This window comes from Lissotriton helveticus, chromosome 4_1, assembly GCF_964261635.1.
Source record: "Lissotriton helveticus chromosome 4_1, aLisHel1.1, whole genome shotgun sequence".
NCBI classification, from domain to species: Eukaryota; Metazoa; Chordata; class Amphibia; order Caudata; family Salamandridae; genus Lissotriton; species Lissotriton helveticus.
The window spans coordinates 1,633,227,044-1,633,249,674 of NC_136063.1; the positions used below are offsets into that span (position 1 = coordinate 1,633,227,044).

The 22,631-nt window shown below is 45.9% G+C and overlaps 1 protein-coding gene across 1 annotated transcript in view; it reads right to left on the minus strand.

Annotated features, from left to right (window-relative positions):
• Nucleotides 1–22,631, minus strand: part of MLH1 (mutL homolog 1) — a 440,315-nt gene that overhangs the window by 114,956 nt on the left and 302,728 nt on the right. Inside the window, exons 14-15 of the mRNA XM_078685874.1 lie at nt 18,456–18,564; nt 870–933 (exon numbers count right to left, since the gene is read on the minus strand). Of these exons, the coding sequence (XP_078542000.1) occupies nt 870–933; nt 18,456–18,564 (173 nt within the window). The remainder of the gene's footprint in view (nt 1–869; nt 934–18,455; nt 18,565–22,631) is intronic.

Sequence of the window (22,631 nt, forward strand, 5' to 3'; positions counted from 1 at the left end):
ACTACACAACCAAGATACATTTTCGCTTTTATGCCAGACCTACCGTCTTTGTCAATGCTCGTTTTACATTTCGTCCCAAAGATTCACTACTTCATTTGGGAAGACTTTTAGGGTGGAAAGGTGTGTACCACTTCTTGCCAAACTACGTTTTGTTTACAATGAAAACGTTGATACGTGTCGGTTCAAAAATGTTTGTTGCCTATACCCCCCAAAATGCAATACCATATAAAAGAAAGTTGCCTTGATATTTTATTACACAGGCTGACCACAGCAGAACACAAGGATAAGTGTTGTAAGTAGATTAGGTAGGCAGCAGGACACGTCTTCAGGTTATTAAGATATATTTATTAAGATAGTATAAGATAAGACAGCAGAGCAGTAAACCTCACAGCTGACCAGACCATCAACTGCCAAGGCTGGAATCTTCACATCACAGATAGAACACTCTTAGATACTTTGGGAGACTGGTAAGATAAGAACACTAAGAAAGGACTACAGACACCAAGTAGCCACATTGAAGAAAGTATAAATATACAACAATAAGTTTCTGTGCTCCTACTAGTTCTATAAACATGGAGAGACCCCACATACCTCAGTTTCCCCCAATGACTGCCCCATACGCCTTGCTCTCTTTAAACCGGAGTTGCTAACAGCATCAACTAGGACTTGACACTTATTTTTTTCTGCACTTCATTTTAATAAGCTTGATCCAGGTGGATATGTTTTTGCAAGATTATGATTTATTTTTATATCAAAAAGGCACAATCTGCCCTGAAAGACAATGACTGGCCACAAACGGAGCGCCCGACAAATATACAATAAACACATCTCTGTAAATGTAAAATAAATGTATTAATAAACATACTCACAGATAATCTTAAAATCCCAAAGTTCCCAAAGTCATAAATAAATATCTGGTAGAAAAGTTCTTGGCTGAAAGAAAGATAGCATTTAGAAAAATCATTTAGAAAATATAGTTTTATTTCCTCCCCTAACAATTTTTTCACACTTTCTTAGATTAAAACAGATGCATTACTGCATGAGGATAAGTAGCACACTGCGTGTGGTGCTCTTGCAAAGTTTACTTCAGCATAGATGTTCTTTTCTACAGTCAGGCACAGCTGGGCTCGTCTAAACATTGTCGAGTAGCAAGACTCCTGGAAAGTAGGGCAGCTTGGAAGGCGCAAGGGGCATTACAGAATTGAAGTTGATGCAACTTTCTGACCGGACACTTCACCTTCCTTGTGTATTGTCACGGCTAAATAATCCTTTCTGTGGCTACAGCTCCATTTAATTCAGATCGGCCTAGCAAAAATGATGTGCATGAACGAGACGTGTCCAATGAGGGAAGGGTGAAATTTGCTGGGTGAATAGGTCGCGAGGGGTACAACGTATAATGGGTCATTTAGTAATCTTTATCCTTTCAAATCGTAACAAATTTATGGTGCATGCTGTTACACTGCATTTTAATGATATTACCCAACACAAAGACCATAGAGCATGTACAACAAAGTGGCTCTCCAGAAACAAGAGGAATAGGCTTTGCAAGTTGTGTAAACTGTAGTTTAGTCTCCATGAGAAATGTTCTAGCCATCCAACTGTTTCCAGGTCTTCAGCCTCTCTCCAACCTCCAACGCCTGCCGCCCCACCAACATTCTCCCACCAAAATTCTCCCATCAACATTAAATTCCATGCACCTGACCCCTAAGACACCACAGAGTGAGGACGAATGGCATGACATGATTTCCAGTCACATACAAAGATAATGATAATAAGGTCCCATACATCATACAGGTCGGTCCATTACACACTAAAGACATTGCATAATAAGTTGCATTTTATGATAAACTGATGATAGGGCCGTTGAATATTGTGCTAATCACAGTTTCATATAACCTGTAATGTGTATGCCGTCACAGAATGTTTCAATAACTGGTTCCACAACTGTAGCAGTAAGATACCTATTTATATACACATTAAGTCATACTATGTTAGAGGGATTTATTAAGTGTACGTTTGTCACAAATGGCCATGTTTCCAGCTTCTATCAGAAGTGGTCCCAAGTTCTCTTTGTGTGGGTACTGGTACAGAGTTGGGTCACTTGAACTGAGAAGCTCTATCTTCTATTACGACCAACCTCACTGACCGGGATAGGGTAAAGGGAGACTTTATGTGACTGTGTTATCAAGCTCCCCATTACTTAAGCAGGCAATCACAGCACGATCAATGAGAGTCTCTAGTCTGTCCGGTACAATATCAAGTGTCCGGCGAGGTATCGCTTATTTATGGAAAAGCAACAAATGGGTAAGTTAATTCAGAGCAAACTGAAGGCAGCACAGACCAGAACAAACAATGGCTGATAACACCAGCAAAGTGGGTCCGCTGCAGAACACTGGCTTTGCCATTTGACTTGTACGTAAAAGAATTAAATGTGCAAGGTAAACACAACTAACAACTGATAGAGGTACAATATTTGAATAGTCATTTTTTATTTTAAAAAAATGAAATAGCATTAATTCCTGAACAAGCACTAGCAAAGTCAATAGTTCTGGTGTGGGCTGCCAGCCTTTTGGCTTTGCCAATGCTAGTTTTGTTTTTATATGTTTTCTGAAAAACTTTATAGTTGAAGGAGCTGCTGGACCTTCGTCAATATAAACAAAATTAAAAGCAAAAATAATTTGTGGTCTCAGAAAACACACGTTGTCATAGTAGTTGTCCCAAGCATTTAAGGGAACGGCTTTGTGTTCATATGGGCTCCTTTTGAAAGGGCTAAGCACCACCACACAGTGAAGGCAGCCAATGATGTAATTTCAGATGTTGTCAGTTAACTATAATTGGTGAATTTTAACTGGCTTGTTCACCTAACTACAATTCTTCTTTAACCTCAGTTTTTTTCAGTAAATGGCTAGTTTTTTTTTTTGTAACATTAGGTAAGGTGTTCTTATCATGGTATTACCATGCATAAAGATAATGATGAGGACAACCTTCAGCCATGCCTGCGCCCAAGCCCCATGGTTAGCAAACTCCCTAGAATGCACAGTTCTTCTTTGTGTTTTATTTAAATTATTTTCTCTATCCCGTGGGACTTTGCAAGGGTCTCTTAGGAGGCTGTGCTCCATCGAGAATCTCGGGAGCACAGGGGATCACTTTGGCTACTGAGAGTCCCACGTGATCACAGCGTCCACATTTGTTTTTTCAAATTTGACCCCTGGGTGTGTGGGGGCGGGGGTTTGGGACCTCAACTAAAGGAGCTTAGGGGGTCAGGGTATCCCTACCTTGCCCCTAGTCCCTGAGCCCTGTAACGGCACCTGCAACATTTCTGTTTGTGTGGCAGCCAACCTCTTGCTCCTGTGAAATCTCTCACGGTCAATCAGATCTCTTCATTATTTGAAGTTATGTGTCCACAGGAATCTCGCAAGACTCTCTTCCAGATACCTATACATTTTCAACTTTAATTCCTTAAAAAACACTGAAAGGATTTACACCAAATCGCAAAAAGCATGCTTTGTGGTTCAACATTGAACTTTCTGCCGAATGAGATGTAATTCTATTCAGCTGTTTTTTCAATATTGTTACATAATTTTCCTGTGGAAAATGCAAGGGGATAAAAGTGTTTTATGAAGATATCCCCCCCCCTTTATTTTTAGCCCCCGCCTGACGGATCACCCCTAAACTTTCAAGGAAAGAGTAGAGGTTGGTGAACATTTTGGGGGGAAAGTTCCGTGAAGATTCGTAAAATGCGATAAAGTTATTAGCAAAGCGAAAAAAAGCTCCTCCTATGGAAACTGTCTCAAATACAAATGCACAGTGGTGACTGTAATAATTTAGTACAATCAAAAGATCTTCGCAAACGTCACACAAAATTGGAATAGGGAATGCCGAACAGGAAGCTTAGCAGCTAAAACCGAAAATGACCATCAATAAGAGGAAAGTGCAGAGCGGATCCTGATGGAACCTTAAGGTGTGAAAACAGGAACTGAAACAGCTTTTGGGGGATGCCCCAGCTAAAACTATGTTTGGTGATATTAACGGGGGTTACCAACCAACCAATATGGGAAGGAGAGAGCACAACACATAGTACAATTCCAGGGTTAAAAATTTTAATCTGACAGAACATCTACTATCAAACTAGAAACGAAACTTTCTATGATCAAACACAACTGTTTTGCCCCCTTTCAAATCATTTACCAAGATCATCAAGATGTAGATGTTATTTTTACTGTACAAAAGCAGAGAGGTACTCTCTATCTTCTAGCTAAGGTTGTTGCCATTCTATCATTGAACACCTGGTTGTCCAATGTGTGAAGGCGGCTGATAGGTAAAGTAGTTTCAGTGCACAAGGAAGGCCCTGGTTGCAATCCAAATGGAGTTCCTCTCCGATGTTTAATTGGATAGCTTCAGTGCACCTCTGTGGCCTGCATCCAGACAGAAGTCAATGAGAAAATCACTGAACTACAGATCGGTGGGGAGTGGACGTGAGACAATTTTAATACCTTAGTAACCCAGTAGAGGCCTGAGATTGTCCAAATTTGGCTAGGATAACAGGAGAGGCTGTAGCTTTCTTTAACGTGGGACTAATGATAGCATGCTTAAAGGACTGGTGGCTTTTCACAATTGCAAAGGAACGGTTAATAAAATTATCGATAATAGGCGATTGTGCCAGGAGGCCAGACTTGATGACTTTGGTGTTGGCAATGTCCCAGGATACAGAGGTTTTCTTTTTTTTTAAAATTCTTTTTATTAACTCACACAAATAGGAAAACAAAAACACAAACATTAAAATAACACTGGGTGGCATCCAAACATACAATAAATGTTGTCACATCTTCCAAATTACAAAATATAATGCAAATAATACCAAACGGGTCATGGATCCTCCGACACAACATGATTTTCCGGTGAGGCGGGGGGAACACAAATATCTCCTCTGTACACATTCCAGGCCCCCACATTTTCCCCCACTTCCTGGGCCTACCCCTGGCCACGTACACAGATCGTTCTCTAAACATGCACCAGTCCAGGTCCTCCATCCATTTCCCAATATGTGGGGGCTGATTAGCCCCCCATAGTTGAGCGATATTGCGCTTGGCAATAGCACATGCCAGCGTGACCCATACCTCTCCGTGAGACGTAAGATCAGTTGGTTCCCAGACATTCAAGAGACTACGACGTGCCTCCAACTCAAGTCCAACTCCCCACACCTCACGTATCTTATCATGAACAGTGGTCCAATACCCCCGGATGACAGTACAGTCCCATAACATATGCATAAACGTTCCAGCCTCACCACATCCCCTTCTACACTCACCACTCGCAGCCAAACCCATTCGCAGCAAACGTGGGCCGGTAACATAGCAACGAGGGAGGACCTTCAATTGCACCAATCGGAGTCTCATTTGTATAGCGATTACCCTTAAGGGAAGCTACCGCCTCCCTCCAGTCTTCATCATCTAGGATTAGCCCGTCCACGGTCCACTGTTCCCTAGGAGCCACAAGTGGATCGTCTGTGTGATTAACAAGCTTTTTATAGATCAAGGAGATCGTTTTCGTCGGAAGATGACCGTCCAACACCCGATCTTCCAGCGGGGAAGCCTCCGGGGGCGTAACTCCCCGGGGAATGCAAGTCTGCAACGCATGTCTAATTTGTATCTAACGAAACCGCTCACTCTCCTGCAATTGATGCCGTTCCTGAAGAGCCTCAAACGTAAGGATCCCGTCCTTGCCCCACATATCTCCCACCTGGGAAATCCCAATGAGGTCCCACTTGTCAAAACCTTTAGTCTTCCATAAACTACCCAGGCATTCAGCATTCCATAGTGGCGTGGCCAAAGTTATTTTCCCATCTCATTTAAGGGAACAATTAGCCTCTTGCCACACCTGAACAGCCACTGCCGTAGGCACAACCAAGGGAAAGCGCCCCCGTCTGGCATACAGTGCCCTAGAGTACTCTCCACCAGGCATCTGACCGCGATCCATAGCATAACCGGGGTCAAGCGCCAATCCATAAATTGCATGATTGATTGCCGCCAGCTGAGACGCCCAGTAATACTTCCAGATATTTGGTAGGCCAATCCCCCCGTCGTACCACGGCAGTGTTAGTTTAGAAAACGCAATTCGCGGTCTACCATCCCAAAGGAGCTGCCTCTGGAGAGACTCAATCTCCTTAAAGTAAGACGGGGGAACCGGGTCCGCGGAGTTTTGGAGTGCGTACAAGAAGCGGGGAAGAGCCATCATTTTGAACAGGACGGCGCGTCCAGCAGGGAGAGCGGCAGCGACCTCTACCGCACCACGTCCCTCCGGAATCTAGCCATCGGTGGCAACAAGTTATTGTTATACCTACTCTGGGGATCTAAAGACACAAAAATGCCAATATACCGAAACTCCTCCAACTCCAATCTGACCGGACAGCCCGCGGGGACATGGGGGGGATCACCGCTTAAAACAAAGAGAACAGATTTCGCCCAATTAATGGCAAAACCGGAATATCTTCCAAATACCGCCAGGACGTCCAGAAACACAATCAGAGAAGTCCGGGGGGAGGTCAAGTATAATAAAATGTCATTCGCGTAAAGTGATATCTTGTCCTCCCACTCGGACGTCCACCTAAGCCCCTTAATCGATCTGTCCCAGCGAACCCACGTCTTTTATATTCCGATCCCCTGGCTAGGGTTGTAGTAAATAATCATAGATCTGCTGACTTTGCCTTGGGGAGGGACACCAGACAGGGATGTCCTCTCTCCCCATTGTTATTTGCCAGCGGCTCAAGCGCCAAGGCAAATAACAATGGGGAGAGAGGACATCCCTGTCTGGTGTCCCTCCCCAAGGCAAAGTCAGCAGATCTATGATTATTTACTACAACCCTAGCCAGGGGATCGGAATATAAAAGGCGGACCCAGGAAGCAAACTCCGGACCAATGCCCAACCTGCTCAAGATGGCAAAGAGATAAGGCCACTCGACTATCAAAAGCCATAGTGGCATCCAGGGACAACAGAACCGTCTGCTTGTGTATTTTTGATGCGCCACCCAGGGCCCCGTGCAACTGGCGCAAGTTAAGGGCAGTATTGCGACGGGGCATAAAGCCGGACTGATCCGGATGGATCAGCATCGTAATGACCTTAACCAGTCGAGTTGCGAGCAATTTTGCTAAAACCTTCGGTTCGGCATTCAGGAGGGAGATCGGCCGGTATGAGGAACATTCCATCTTCGGTTTGCCCTCCTTGTGCAGGACTACAACATTTGCAACACGCTGATCATACGGAAGCCGGCCCCTTTCCCTAGTCTCGCTAAACATATCCCTAACAAAGGGAGCCAATTTGTTTGCATTCACTTTATAGAGCTCTATGGGAAGCCCATTAGGGCCAGAGGCCTTTCCAGAGCGAACCCCTCTAATGGCCTACGCCACTTCGTCATACGTGAATGGAGAGTCTAGGTAGTCCCTGTCCGCATCGGAGAGGGTGGGCATTGGAATATCACGAATCATCTCTGCATTTTTGGACTCGGTGTACCTGCTTTCGGCCGCATACACCGCCGTGTAGTAGCCAGCGAATTCGTCCGCAATCTGCTGCGGATCCGTTATTTTATCCAAACCAACGGTCTGCAGCACCGGTACCAACCGTGACGCCCATTCCCCTTTTTCCAGCCATGCTATTAACTTCCCAGCCTTATCACCATGTTCGTACACCCTGCTCTGGGTATCCGCCAGCTGTGTCTTCGCTCTATCCCGAGCCAGGCTCCTATATTCATCTCTGAGGAGGCGGAGGCGGTGCAGTCCCTCCGAGGTGGCGTCAAGCGACACCTCCCGTTCTAACGCCAGTAAGTCTGCTTCCACCCTGTCAACCTCAGCACGGCCCTCCCTCTTCTTCCCCGAAATGAGCGACAGCGATTCCCCTCTAATAATAGTTTTGTAAGCTTCCCACGGGGAACACTTTGAGTCCACCGTACCCACATTGTCTTGAAAGTAACTGTCGGCGACACGCACAATTTCCTTTTTAATAGCGGGGTCCCGTAATCGCCAAGCGCTAATGGGGGCAACGCTAACCACGTCGCGCCCGCCAAGGTCCAAACCAATCCAGACCGGCGAGTGATCCGAGACCACCCTAGCCAAGTAACGCACTTCCCGGATCCAAACTGCCTGTGCCGCCGGCACCAATACATAATCTATCCTTGAAAGGGAATTGTGTGCCGCCGAAGCGTGTGTATATTGGAGTTCACTGGGGTTTTTAAGCCTCCACCCATCAATCGGACCAGTAGTCTCGACGAAGTCAGTCAGCCACCTCCGGGACGGCAACAAAGCCCGAGCCGAGTGTCTATCCGTCTCACCATCCACCACCAACAATCAGCACCCCAACAGGCAATGTCAAAAAAATCTTACACAAGTCACGAAAAGTATCAGTCTGAAGGGCCGGTGGGACATAGACGGACAAAAGGGTGACAGTTCTCCCCTCCCATAGCCCCGAAATCCCAACATATCTACCCCTATTATCGGTCCACGTGGCCTGGACGGCCAGTGGAAAGGAGTTCTTGACCAGGATCCCAACCCCTCTCGACCCAGTAGTAAAACCAGCATGAGCGACCAATTTGTATCCCCCTTTGTGCAGTGCCATGAGATGAGTCTCCTGCAATAGTACCACGTCTGGGGAGTGCCTCCAGATCAACTGGCCGACGATACCTCTCTTGATCTTGTCCCCAAGTCCATTCACAGTCCAACTTAGTGCAGAAATCCCAGCCACCCTTCTATCGGAAGACATTACAATACCATGACTTTACAGGATTGGCTGACGGCACTCAGTGTGAAATAAAACAACAAATGGTAACAACAAAACAAACCCCAAACATATCCCACCATCCCCCCTCCCTGCACCCCTGCATACAGCTTGCGTTCATCCCCAACTAGCAGTGTGCCTGTCGCCCCCACCTAATCTACAAAAATCTAAAAGTAGAAAACGGAGGAGGACCTACGTGCGGGCCCACCACCCCCCCTGCCCCCCAACTCTATGTGGATATTCCCGCACCATAAAGCGCCTCAAAAACATTATAAACACATATCTGCAGGAAATCCTATCATTAGCCCCCTGTTGAGCCTTCCCCCGGACAACTGTCTATCGCCCCCTGCTGATCTCATAATAAACAAAGTCATTGTTCATCGGCTTCCCCTTGGTCACGGGACTCCTGGTCCGGCCGCTGAACACCCTCCAACCAGTCCGCAGCCACGTCAGGATTATCGAAGAACCAGGCTTTCCCGTCAAGTTCCACTCAAAGGCGGGCTGGAAACATCATAGCGTACCTCATACCTTTGTCTCTCAGTTTCTTTTTGATCGCCAAGAACTTCTGCCTTTGCTTCTGCACCCCCTGGGTAAAGTCCGGAAAGAACAGGAGCGTCGCATTCTCAAACTCCAGGTGATCTGCAGCTCGGGCCGTTTGCAGGATAGCATCCCGGTCATGAAAATTAAGGACTCGAGCAATGATTGGTCTTGGGTTCGCCCCAACACGAGGCCTGCCACCCGGAACCCTGTGGGCGCGTTCCACCGTGAAAAACTTACTGAGGCCCTTAGGTTTAAGATGGTTGAGGATGAGGTTCTCTACAAACAGATCCGTAGCCTGCCCCTCCGCCTTCTCCGGCACTCCCAGGTTGCGGAAATTGTTGTGCCGAGCCCGCCCTTCGTATTCATCAAGCCGTCGATCAGTAGACTCCCTAGAGGACTTAAGATCCCGCACCTCCTGCTGCAGCTGGTTCACATCAACAATAAGGCTTGTTGTTTTGACTTCCAGCAACTTGACTTTCTCGTTCGCCCTACGAAAGGTCCGCCCTAATCAGCCCCATTTCTATCGAGACAGTGTCCAGCCTGTTGTCAAGAGTCTTCATTTTCTGGCCAAGGGACGTCCAGACCCCCGTGATGGCTGCCATGAGATCCTTTAACGTCGGTTCCTCCCCCGCAGGATGGTCTTCGGAGCCTCCACACGGGCCCTTCTTCAAGTCGAGCGGTGACCCCTTAGGCAGAGTGTACCTGTCCAACTTATTGGACTGGACCTGCCTAGCACCCCTGGTGGCTTTGGGCAATAATTTCTCCGACTCTGTCTTCGTCGCCATCACGCCCCCTCACAATGTGTCTGCCATCGCGCTCCCTGCGTCAACACCGTGGCGTGCCCACGGGCACGCGGATCCCAGCCGGGGGCAAGGCCTCCCCACCGACCTCACACGGAACGAATGCGATCTGGGGACCCAGTCCGAGTCGCACGGCAACTGCAACATCCGGGGCAAGTGTTGATGCAAGTCCATATAGTGCCCACCTGCTTCAGATACACCAGCCGGCCACCACTATGGGACGGAAGTAGCAATCCACCCTGTGGCCCCGCCAGCCGGCACCCAGAATGAAGAAAGCCGACCAGGGGCCCCGGGCATTCAAAAACGGAAAGCTGCGCACACTCCGGGCCCCTCCTCGTCCACAAGGGCCCAGCGTAGTCATCCAGAGCCCCCTTGGAACACAGGGGATCGCCTCCTCACCAATACAGCACACTTCCAGGGATGCACAGCAGACCGGCAGGGACAGGTCGCCCCCTGTCCCTCTTCCGGAGGTAAGTCCAGGCGTGCCGCCGTGTGTGGGCATCAGTAGGGGCCTCCAGTACGGCTCTTTGGGCAGGAGCAATGCCGGGCACCTTGCCCCAGCCCGAGCAGCCCAGAAGCAGGCCAGCAACAACCGGCAATCCGGCACCCCAGGCTCCAAAACAGGGCACCAAGCCACTTTGGGGCAACTCCACACGCCCCCCGCAGTCAGGGGGGGGCCAGGGCATCCAGCGAGGTACCAGCTGTAATTGCGGCCCGCGACCCCCGCAATCTCTGGCCGGGCCGACTCGAGTCAGACCCGGCGGCCGATGTTGTTGCGTTGCGGCCGGGGGTCGCAGGCACTCGAGGCCCCTACTTCCAGCAGCTGCAGGCGGCAATCTTACGGGCGGCGCAGCGCGGTCGCCGGGGCACCATAAAAGTCCAGGCCCACTCCTACGGGCACCGCTTCAGCTCGCCCACCCGGAGGACGGGTCGGGGGACAGGATAAGGGTCAGGATGGCGAGTCGGGCGAGCGAGGTCGGCCGGAGCCGATCTTCAAGCGGCCATCTTGGACGCTGGCTCGGCTCCTCCCCCACAGAGGTTTTCTTAAAGCAGGTGAGGATGTTGCAGACTTCAGAATCCATGCCAGGCACAAACTCTCACAGGGTGCCATCTCTAGGAGGGTAGTGAGATGGATGACTACAGAGCGGGAAGATTTGGGGTCTCAGGGAGTCAATTTTGATGGTGAAGAATTACATGAGATTATCACAGGAGTCAGAAAAGGGAGCAGGCAGGATAAAGGGGGAAATAGCAGTTTATTGACGGTGTGGAACAGTTCCTCTGTAGAATAGGAATATTTAGGGATGCAGGACTGGTAGTATTCTTTTTTCTTTGGCCTTGTATATCCTTATTTGTAGACGCTGGCATGGACATAGCATTCTATCTTATCAGAGAGAAGTAACGTTCTGCCTTGCTTTTTACTTGGAGCAAGTTGTCTGCATACCAATTATTAGATTTTGAGGTACAACAGTTTCTGACTGAGGATGGAAACAAAAGAATCAAGGGCCTTGATTAACTTGGAAATCAAATTGGTTACAAATATCCTCAGGATTGTTGAGAGCAGCAATGTCATTTATTGCCTGAATTTAGGTTTCCGTTGTATTTTATTCAGGATGCGCGCAAGGGTAGAGGGGTCCCAAGTAACAACAAATCCTGGCTCACTGTCTGGCAAGGTGTCTAGATAATTGTATAAGTGGTCTGACCCCACCAAAGCTCATGCATATTGAAACATGGCGTTTTTAGTACTGTTGTAAACAGAAGGTTAAGGTAGTAGTCTCCATCATGTGTAGGTTCTTTGACCAGTTTTTTTAAACCAAGGCAATTCATATCTTCAACTAAGATTGTCTGACGGGAAGTTCATATTGCACACAATTCTGACATGATAGGAGTGCACAAGCACATATAGGGCAACTAATAGATCTGGATTTGAAGGTCAGAAGGCATGTCTTGAGTGGTTAGTAGGCAACTGCACAGACCAGGAAAGTGATTAGAAAGTGGACGGCCTTAGCTATAAAGTATACTAATGAGGTGAATGTTGGGCCATCCAGTACGGTTAAAAGGAGAGAGTAAAGATTTACCAAAGCCACATCACCTCAACCTCTCTGGTTCCTTTTTGTAAGTAGTATATTGTGATTTGGTGGAACGAGGCTAACAATAACAACCACAAAGTAGCCATTGAGCCACATCTCTATGATGGCAGGGAAGTGAAATTCATGAGATGAGATGAGGACCGCATACTAAAGGTATTTTTGGCTACAAATCTTGTATTTATGAGGGCTCCCATTACGGCATTTGGAAGTGGTGGTGAGACTATCGTCAAGATAAATATTGGAGGGAGAGGAAGTGCTTGGTGGGTACGGACTAACTGGGGGAAGCAGTTGGGATTAAGTGAGGCTAAGAGAACTCTACCACATATAGGATTCAGACAGTAGTTTTCACTTCTAACTCCATAAAATCTGGTCGAAGCTCGGTAGATTTTATTGGGTAGCCTAGATCATTATCAATCCATTACTGTAGATATTTATGGTTGTAGGAGCAGTATTAGATGGAGAGGATACAATAAGCAACTATTCTCCAGGTATCATTGATATTACAGGGGTTGAGAGGTACTTTTCTAGGCAGATGTTTCTGGTACCTAGATAGAAGGTTTGTAGATGTATCACTTTTTACTGGGTTGAGATAGGAGTTGGCAATTAAAGTCTTAGGTAATCTTTGAGAATGTTTGATGTGAATTTTTATGAAAGAGTTATCGTAATCTCATCAAGGCAAATAATGAAAGCAGGGGATGCAAGGATTAAGAGGGCTCGTTTAATTGAAGGTAATGGCTCAGCCAGTACAGAAATGTGAGCAGTAGATTATTACTAACATGGACAGAGTACTTATGAGGCATACAGCCTGGAGCGCATTGGTTGGTGGGTCAATGGAGAACATTGAACATTTTTAATGCAGGGTTAAATGTGTATGCCACGCAAGTTACTTCACCTAATAGCCACTGTATCTTCCTGATGGGAAGGAGGTTACGTAAGTGTTCAATATCTCCAGTGAAAAGGGCAAGCGACAAGGTGTCTGCTGGTTTTGTCTGACTGTGGCAAATTGACGGCATAGTCCCTCCTACTCCAGACAGCAGACTGGCCAGCTCCATGCTGGGGGACAGGGAAAACAGTGCATTCCTGACACCAGCTACCAGAAACCTCCTCAAACTAGGGGCAGGGCAAACTGCAACCCAGATGTGCTCCACAGAAAAAACTCTGAGATCTACAGTAGAAATCCCTCCACCTCCAGTGACATTTAACTTACGGCAGCGACCAAACTGCCACTGAGACTGGAGGAAAACACCAACAGGGGCCAAACAGACCACTCTGATCTGCCTTCCATTTGCAACCACGGACACCATGGAAGCAGCTCCGTGGCCTCCCAAGAGATCGGCTGTCACTTGTGACTTCCACAGGGCGGCCAGAAGAAAGTACTGACAAGACCGCGACAGAGCCAGAACCCAACCGTTGGTGCACGGAAGTCCGGCTCCAAAATATCGGATTGTCATGATCCAGCAGTATCATGGTGGACCTGTGGCATCAGTGCCCAAGCAGAGAGCACTATCCACAGGCACTTGTGGGACCAGTGTGTGGCACAGTGATCACCAAAGTGCACCAGGCCAGCATGCAGAGACACATAGCCTCGACTGCAGACATAAATAGCGCACACCAAGGGACTACCAGGACAGCAGTAGGAACTTGCAAGTCACTAGAGGGGGAGCGCACTTTGGCAAATGAGTGGCAGAGGGACAAAATGATGTTGCAGAGGACTGAGCTCCACGGAGCGCTTCCTACGCCTTTACTATCTTGGCAATACCGTTCATATTATTTACACTGCAAACAGATATGTCACAGTTGAAAATCTCTGCCGTTGAAATGTGGCCTAGGGGTTAAATTACTAACCTTGGTTCCTGATGGCCTGGATTCCAACAACAACAACTAACACTTACCAAAATCTTTAGATTCTAAGAAAATCATCATCTCCCAGTACCTCAAACTTTGGCAATATAGCCAAGTGTGACTGTGTAGTGGAGTCAAGTAAAGATCGAAGGCAAGGTTTTGTCTAGTACTCTACTGTCTCAATGGCATGTTCACACTTCCTCTCCTCATCACATTATAGTTTCTTTAACCCTGTGTAGAATGGACTCGAATTCCTGCTCCCACACAATACTAGTCTATGCGTAGGACATCATGATCATGTGATGCTCTCTACAGCACTCTGCTGCTTCTTAAGGTTAAGTCAACTCTATCTCCATTACATAATAAAAACACATAAAATACAGAACTCTCTCCAAGTCATGTTTAAATTAACTGCCTATCCACAGCTCAATATCCTGAGGTTTTGTAAAGTACTCAGGAAGTGGGAAAACCGAAGGCCAAGTTTGAGAACCAATATCACTTGGGAAGAATACTTACAGTTTGCTGTATTTTCTGTGGTGCATAGAGTGGCATTATCCTCGACTCAAGTAGCTTAGAGGAGGACCCCACTTTCAAAACTTCCTGCTCTCTATGCCACCCAAGCAACCAACAGTTGGTGCAACTTCCATAATGCAGTGCAGACATTACATCTGTGCGTAGCAACCCAATCATATAGGTTTCCAAATGATGTTGGTTTTGTGATTGTCCAGCATGAAGAGACGCATAGTTGATGAAAAAGTCACACTCTGGAAAGTACAGATTGTGCCAAACAGATAAATCAAATGTAGCCACTACAATGTGATCAATTAAAGTTAGAATGTGTTGAAACACGCACAACCGACATAGTTTGTTGCGTGCCTCTGGGGTTTCACTCTCTGGTCAAGAAGTGTAAATAAGACAAAAGCAAGTAGCGTCTCCTGATTAGGGGACGCCCCCTGATCAGGAGACGCTACTTTCTTTTATCTTTTTTTTTTGTCCTCATCTCACCATAGAGCGACTGCAAATAGACGCGAAAAGCCATCAATCCAACCGGGGCGCCCCAGGCTTCTGCAGTTGCATTGGCTCTAGGCCTGACCCGGCAAGCTTCTTTGGATAAAGCTTAGGTGTAATCATTGGACTTAGGGGTTTCGGATTAGTCTCATTTCTCTGGCCCATACCAGGAACTCCGACCATATGTTACAGCCATCGTCGACCCTGTTACCCAAGTCCAAACGTGCCATACCCAATACAGCCCTCAGCCAATCCTCATACGACGGGGGGCGTGGATCTTTCCAGAGCTTACAAATCTCCCTCCTAGCGATTAGGATCAGATACATAGTCAGACCTTTTTGTACAGCCGACAAGGAATTAATCAAGATGTTAACGGTGCCAAATATCACAATTGGAAGATTCAAATTGAACTTAAATTTAAAAATAGCTCCAAGAGTAGATTCCACATTCTGCCAAAATTGTTTTAACTCTTCACATTGAAAGAATATATGGACATCATCTGCCGGAGAAAAATCGCATCTTGGGCATTTTGAGGAGGAAAGGGGGGCAAATGTGGCTATCTTCTTTGGTGTATAATATAGTCTATTTAAAACAAAGAAATGATTATTTTTCAAAGAGGCGGGTTTAATTGATTTATACAAAATCTGGAGAGAGGGCTCGTAAAGTTCGATGGCGTCGGCTTGCAGGTCTGACATATTCCAAATTAAATGCTGTGGGGGACATTTTATATCCTCAGCCTTGATGAGCTTCATATACCAAAACCCCGCCTCCTTCTTGATGGTATTTGTATTCTGGCACCGTGACTCAATTTCCCAATTTCCTCCTATAGAGTCTTTCTCTGCTATAAACCAGGAGCTTAATTGTAAATACTTAAATCTTGAGAGGGAGTCCCCGATTTTTGATTTTAATACTTCCCAGGGGTGAATACCATCAACGGATAGAAGGTCCGACCAGATTGTAATGCCCGCATTCTTGATGGGTGAGGCGAGGTTATCCTTTAAACATGCAGGTAGGCCGGGAGAGTCCCATATCGGGGCAAAATCAGAATAATATCCAATCCCCCATTGTTTCTTGACTCTATGCCATAGATTTAAAGCGGACTTTAAAATTTTCAACCGAACCCTTTTAAAAAACTTCGGAGCACCGAATTTATAAAGAAAACCTACTCCCCCGCCCTCTATGAAAGTCATCTCAGTTAACAACTTCCCCCAATTAGAATCTCCTGTATTGCCCAGTAGTGACCGAATGTTTTTAAACTGGAATGCAAGTAAATAGCAATGGATATCGGGGAGTGCTAAACCTCCTTTTAGGAGCCTACGCCTTAGTTTTTTCCATGAGAGCCTTGCATTTTTATTCGCCAAGATAAAACTTCTAATTTTCCCTTGGATTAAACTCAACTCTTTATCTGGAAAGTCAAGGGGGATTGTACTAAAAAGATAGGTCAGTTTAGGCAAAACGACCATTTTGACCAGGTTTACCCTGCCATATATTGTTAGAGGCAGATGTTTCCATCTTAAAAACAGGCGATCGATCTCTTTAGAAACCTTTTTAAAGGTTGATTTTAGGTATATCCCCTATGTTCTTAACTATTGTTATCCCAAGATACCTAAATTATTTGCTTACCTTCCCACTCCAATTGTGAACATGCCAACACATTATCTCTGTCTTAGAAGAATTAGCCAGATATCCAGAATATAGACCGAAGTCCTCCAATAGTGCCTCCACTCTAGGGAGAACTTCTGCTGGATTGTCTGTATAGAGGAGGAGGTCGTCGGCGTATAGAGCTAATTTGCAATTGTAATGATTAGAAATAAAATGTGTAATTAATTCATTAAGTCTCATAGACTGAGCTAAAGGCTCCATATATAGATCGAACAGCAAGGGCGAGATGGGACAACCTTGCCTTGTTCCTCTCATTATATTGAAGCTAGATGTTAACACTCCATTAAGGAGAATCGTTGCTGATGCCCCCTGGTAGCAGTTGATCAGTGTCTGTACAAACGTAGGGCCAAATCTCATGATCCTTAATGTTTCCCACAAAAAGGTCCAGCTAACACGATCAAAAGCTTTAGCCGCATCAAATGCAGCAACAGCCAGGGGCATAGAATTAGCGACTGCCAAGTCTATATCCCAATTAACTGTAAAGTCAGTTCCTGAATGAACCTCCCTGGAATAAAGCCCTTCTGGTCGGTGTGAACCAGCTGAGGAACCAACTTAACCAATCTCCCTGCCAAAATGCTCATGAAGATTTTATAGTCGGCATTTAGCAGGGAGATAGGCCTATAGGAATCAGCTTTAATTGGGTCCTTTCCTGATTTTAAAATAAGGATAATCGTTGCCTCCTTCCAAGAGTTTGGGACTCTCCCATCGGGCTATAAACATAATTAAATAGGTCACAGAGCCTCGGAATTAGTTCGTCCTGGAGAGATTTATATATCTCGCCTGGGAGCGCATCGGTCCCTGCAGCCTTATTGTTCTTAACCTTATTGATGTGGATTTTTACCTCGCTTTCTGTAAAGGGAGCATCGAGGGAGGCACGGCCTCCTTCCACTAGAACTGGAAGATTTTTAGACTTCAGCCAGTTTTTAATAGACTCTGGGTCAGAAGTATTCTCTTCTCTATAAAGATTAGAAAACAAAGCTATGAGACAACTTTGTATATCCGTCTGCTTATATGATGTTGCCCCATTTTTGTCAATAATTAGCTTACTTTCTTTTATCAATTAAAGTCAGCCATAAATAATCTAAGCACAACTAAAAAGCTCCCAATACCCAGTGACTATTTGATAAACAGGACGTTTTAATTGCAGTCTGTTTTCAGTTAGATAACCACAAAGTGCTTTTCAGTATTCTTAGAGCAGACTTGACAATTGATAGATAAGTTATTCACCACTGCTTAAAGTATCTTATATTTAAATAACTCTAAGGAAATTACCAGTCTGGACCCGAGTTGCAACATTAACTTCCTCAACATGCAGTGGGAATCTCACCATTTCATGATTCTTGAAAGCAAGATTGCTGAGATCTTCCCCAGCTTGTTGGCATTAAGGTGTTCTCTAGAGGGTGTGAGGGTGTAAAAGAATTGTGGGGGGAGGGGTGGGGAGCACCCCTCGCATTCTCAGCATGAGGTCGGAGCAGTTTTACCCTTAAGCTCCTTCACCCCACACACCTAATGTCTCCAGTACAACTACAACTCCTGCTGATTGGTAGTGTGATCTGGATTCCTTTCAATTCAAGTGCACTGTCAGCAGGAGCTGTTCACCTGCCCCCTTGGCTCTGCCTTTCTCTGCCGATGCCTAGGTTTAAGGAAGTGTTTCTGGTGGGAAAAGAAGTGGTTGTTTGTCAGAAGGATGCCCCCTTACTTATAATTAAAAATGATTAGAATTATGTTAGAATTATGTTTCTGTTCCACTCACCTGAGTTTTGTCGTGTTCAAAAGGTAAAGTTTTGTCTGATATTGTGCCAAAGCCCATTGTGGACTTACACAACCAACAAATGAATGGTTGCTCAGCATATCCTGAAGACCTGCAATTTGAAAAATAAACAAATTAAGTATGGCTGCAGATGTGCCACTTGCTTCTAAAAATGGACTCATTAATTTGGAGGTTATCAAAAACTTGTTCTGAATGACTTTCTCTGCCCACTGGCAACACACACAAGTTAAATTACAGTGAGTGAAAACATCAGTGACTAAAACCACATTTCAGTAACATGTTCCACTGTTTCAACCTTTACCACGTTACCAGCAAAGCTCAATGGCCAACATGTCCAAAAAGCATTGCGTGTTACAGGATGTTCACAGACCTCTGAATATGAATTCGAGCATTTAGGTTTTACCAACTGCCTTACAAGCATTATGAAATATAACTCTCTCAAGTTTACTTTTTGTCAGATACCACTTAATAGGTCTGGGTTGAGTAGCTGCAGTTAGAGGGCATCAACTGTAGCTACATGACATTTTTTGGGTTGGCGCCCCTGCTAAATACACACCTCCAAAAACAATCTGTTCATACGGCTTTCTATTTTTGGCTTTATGTTCTCTGTTCCTAACTAGATAAACCTTGTAAGACGACTTCTAAAGAGCAGATGATGTTTTTCCCTTCAGGGACAATGTACTATTTCCTTCAACTCATCATTCTTCTTAAGACCTCCCAAAAATAAATCTGGAACAGACCATTAAAAAAAACTACACCAGTCAGTACAGCAAAGACTCCTCACAAAGATCAAAACCAAAGCTGGGATTCAAGGCTAGTAAAGCGCACTACTGACCCGTGAGGGTCTCAAGGCAATGCGGGAGGGGCTGTGTAGCAGCTCCTTTCGGGTCATTCGAAGAGTCAGGTCTTGAGGTCCTTTCTGAACACTTGCAGTGTCGAGATTCGTCGGAGGTTAAGGGGGAGTTTGCTCCAGGTCTTGGCTGCGAGGTAGGAGAAGGATCTACCCCCTGCTCTGGTCCTGTAGAAACGAGGGACGGTGGCAAGGTCAGCTGAGAGGAGGTTTCTCTTGGGGGTGAGTAAGGAGATTAGCTCATTGCGGTATAGGGGTCCTGTGTTGTGGAGGGCTTTGTAGGCATGTGTGAACAGTTTGAAGATTATTCTTCTTTCGACAGGGAGCCAGTGGAGGTCACGGACGTGTTGGGTGATGTTGTCATGTCGTGGGATGTCGAGGATAAGTCTGCCGGCGGCGTTCTGGAGTTTGCGGATCAGTTTCTGTTGATTCCTGCATACAGAGCGTTTCCGTAGTTCAGTCTGCAAGTGATGAGGGCGTGGGTGGTGGTTTTAACTGGAGTCACATGAAAGTCTTGCGAAGAATGCGGAGGGTGATGATGCATGTGGAGGATACGGCGTTGATCTGGCAATTCATGGTGAGTGAAGAGTTGAGCATGATGTCTAGGTTACGTGTGTGATCCACTGGGGTGGGTGGGATTTCGACGGCGGGGGTGGGGGGTGGGGGGGGGGAGGGGCTCACCAGGTGTTGTCCCACTGGGAATCCAAAATAAAAATACAAGAACTGGACAACATCCTAGTGCTGAACCCAATAAGACCCAAGGTCACATTTTTGCTATACCTGAAACAAAGGCAACTTTGTGCACCAATGTCCTCTGGATTTTACACACAGGCCTCAATTTTCAAACTCATCTACAAACTTCCAGAAAAAAATACAAATGCAAAATCATCTCCTTTCTCATTTTGCAAATCCAAAATATGTCCATTTGTCCCAGAAAAAGATTTCAAATTATTGGTGAAAACCTAATGAAGCAAGACAAACTGCCTACCAAACATCCAACCAAGTCCTAAAACTTTTCAAAAGCAACATTATAGACCAAATAAATGTCTCTATAAATCTCCTTGATATGGTCTTCTGGCCTTTTACCTTAGTAAACTTTTTTAATTATTTGAATGTGAACAGTGGCGTACACTGCAAACCACTAAATCCACTTTGTTGGTCAAGAATTTATTAATTCATTTCTTTCACTGTTTATAACTTTGCACCGTGATGTTACTTTGCATTATGGGAATTGCAGTGTGTAGTCACTGAAGGCAGGGCGCTTGAATCACGAGATTAGATCAGGTGGTACAATTAGGCAATAGGGACTCGGGAGGGGTTAGACTATGGAGGCAAGGTATAACTCCTAAGGTAAAAAAAGAGAAGAGGGACATTTCTTTGTCAAGCATGATGATGATGGAGCGTTTGTGGCAGGTACGAGGGATATGGACATGGAAATTACCAGCAGTTAGATGCCAGGAAGGTGTGATTGGGAAATCGGGTGAGACTAGAAGGGTGTGTGTTAAGAGACAGAATGACGAAATATTTAACGTGAGATTCTGGTCCCGGGGCTTAACAGTAATTGTTTGGTAAAGACGGTTGGTGAAATGGTGTATCGCGGAGGGGGGAGTGGGTGTGTTTCAGGAAGGTGATTGAGGTCGGAATGGACGTGATGTGAATGAAGAGTTTTTGGGAAGCGAAGGGGGTAGAAGGAGAGAGATGGGCTTATCATCTAAATGGGAGCCATCTGGAAAATATCATGAGTACTTGAAGACATTTAGGAGGATAATCACCGCTGTTGGATAATCTATTGTCATTTGATCTAATAACTCTAAGGAACGGGTTGATACAATTTGCAGTAAAACATTGGAAGTTTTGCAAGATAATGGAGATACACTTAGGGTGGGGCTACTGGGATTTTAACACTTTACATTTTGTATCTAGAATTGTGAGAACTTGTAAAATTCAAATTATAATTGTGTGTTTTTATTGTTACTTGTAGTGAACCCCTCACGTAGGGCCCCAGTGGCCCGAAATGCATTGGGTCTTATTAAATGCTGCCATATGATGAACAAAAGCGTCAGTACGTGTTTTTGAATAGAGGTCCGGACGGACACATCGAGAGCATGAGAAACTTATAAAATTGGCTTGATTCTGTGCGCGTGGAAACTAAATGGATGAACAGGAGAACATGGAAAAAGTGAACGATTACATGGCATAAATTTGGAACACATTGTTAGATACGTGAAAATAATAGGAATGAAACAAGCTGTGCCTTTGGATGGGGCGAAATGTCGCTCCATCACACTTTGTATCTAATTTCAAGTGCCATTTGGGTAAGGTGCTTTTCCAAGGAGCACGCACTATACAGTCATTTGGAGAAATATTGGATTAATATTGAGAATAGGTGTGCATTCCCTACCCCATGATGTACTTTTACCAATGTAAGCCACGTCTCAAAGATCTACATTGGATCTCACTGAAAGCCAGGATAATAGAACTGGGAAGAGAAGTTCAGCCTGCTGCGGTTCTGAAAAAGTTTTTTGCTATCAGAGAGATGCTTACTGTGGCCTCATTCCTTGCAGGGCTGGACTGAGAACCATAACCGTCCCTGGCAAAGTGCTCGGCCGGCCCCCCCACCCCCGGGTGGGTTGGGGGTGCGACCGCGCTGTTTTGCCAGGGCCGGTATTCGGCCGATTTTGTTACAGGGCCGTTTACTGCAAATACGGCCCTGTAACAAAAACGGCCCCCCAGGGGCCCAAACCCGGCCCCCAACCTTGCGGCGCACCGGGGGATTGCCCGGTGCCCGCAACGGCCAGTCCGGGCCTGATTCCTTGATACCTGCGTGATTAGAGGGCCATGCTTCAACGTTGACAATGACAATCTCACGCCTCTTGCCCCCCCGGTGAGAGACTGGCTTTGAAAGCTCTGGACCTCTAGAGTCTACTGGGGAAAGACACTTGGAGCTGTAGGAACACCAAAACCCACTCCTGAACCACACCCTTGAAGAACGGTTGCTTGCACCGGTAGAGTGTGGCATGTTTGGCAAGAAAACCCCATATTTACTCCCATGCATGTATTTTTCATGCCCAGCACAAATGGCATTATAATTTTACACCTGCCAGATTGTGATTTTGTCCTTATCTGCCACACCCATCCTGACTGTGACTCCCCTTAGACAGAGTCCGCTAGTAGAAAGAATTGCAACAACACTCCTGTCCCTTGATACCTGAAGCCCAGGGATTCCATCAATGCTCCATCAGGAACAAGTTTTCTGCTGTGTTAGCATTTGGGAGCAAAGGTGCAGAAATGGAAAACAAAGGAGAAGG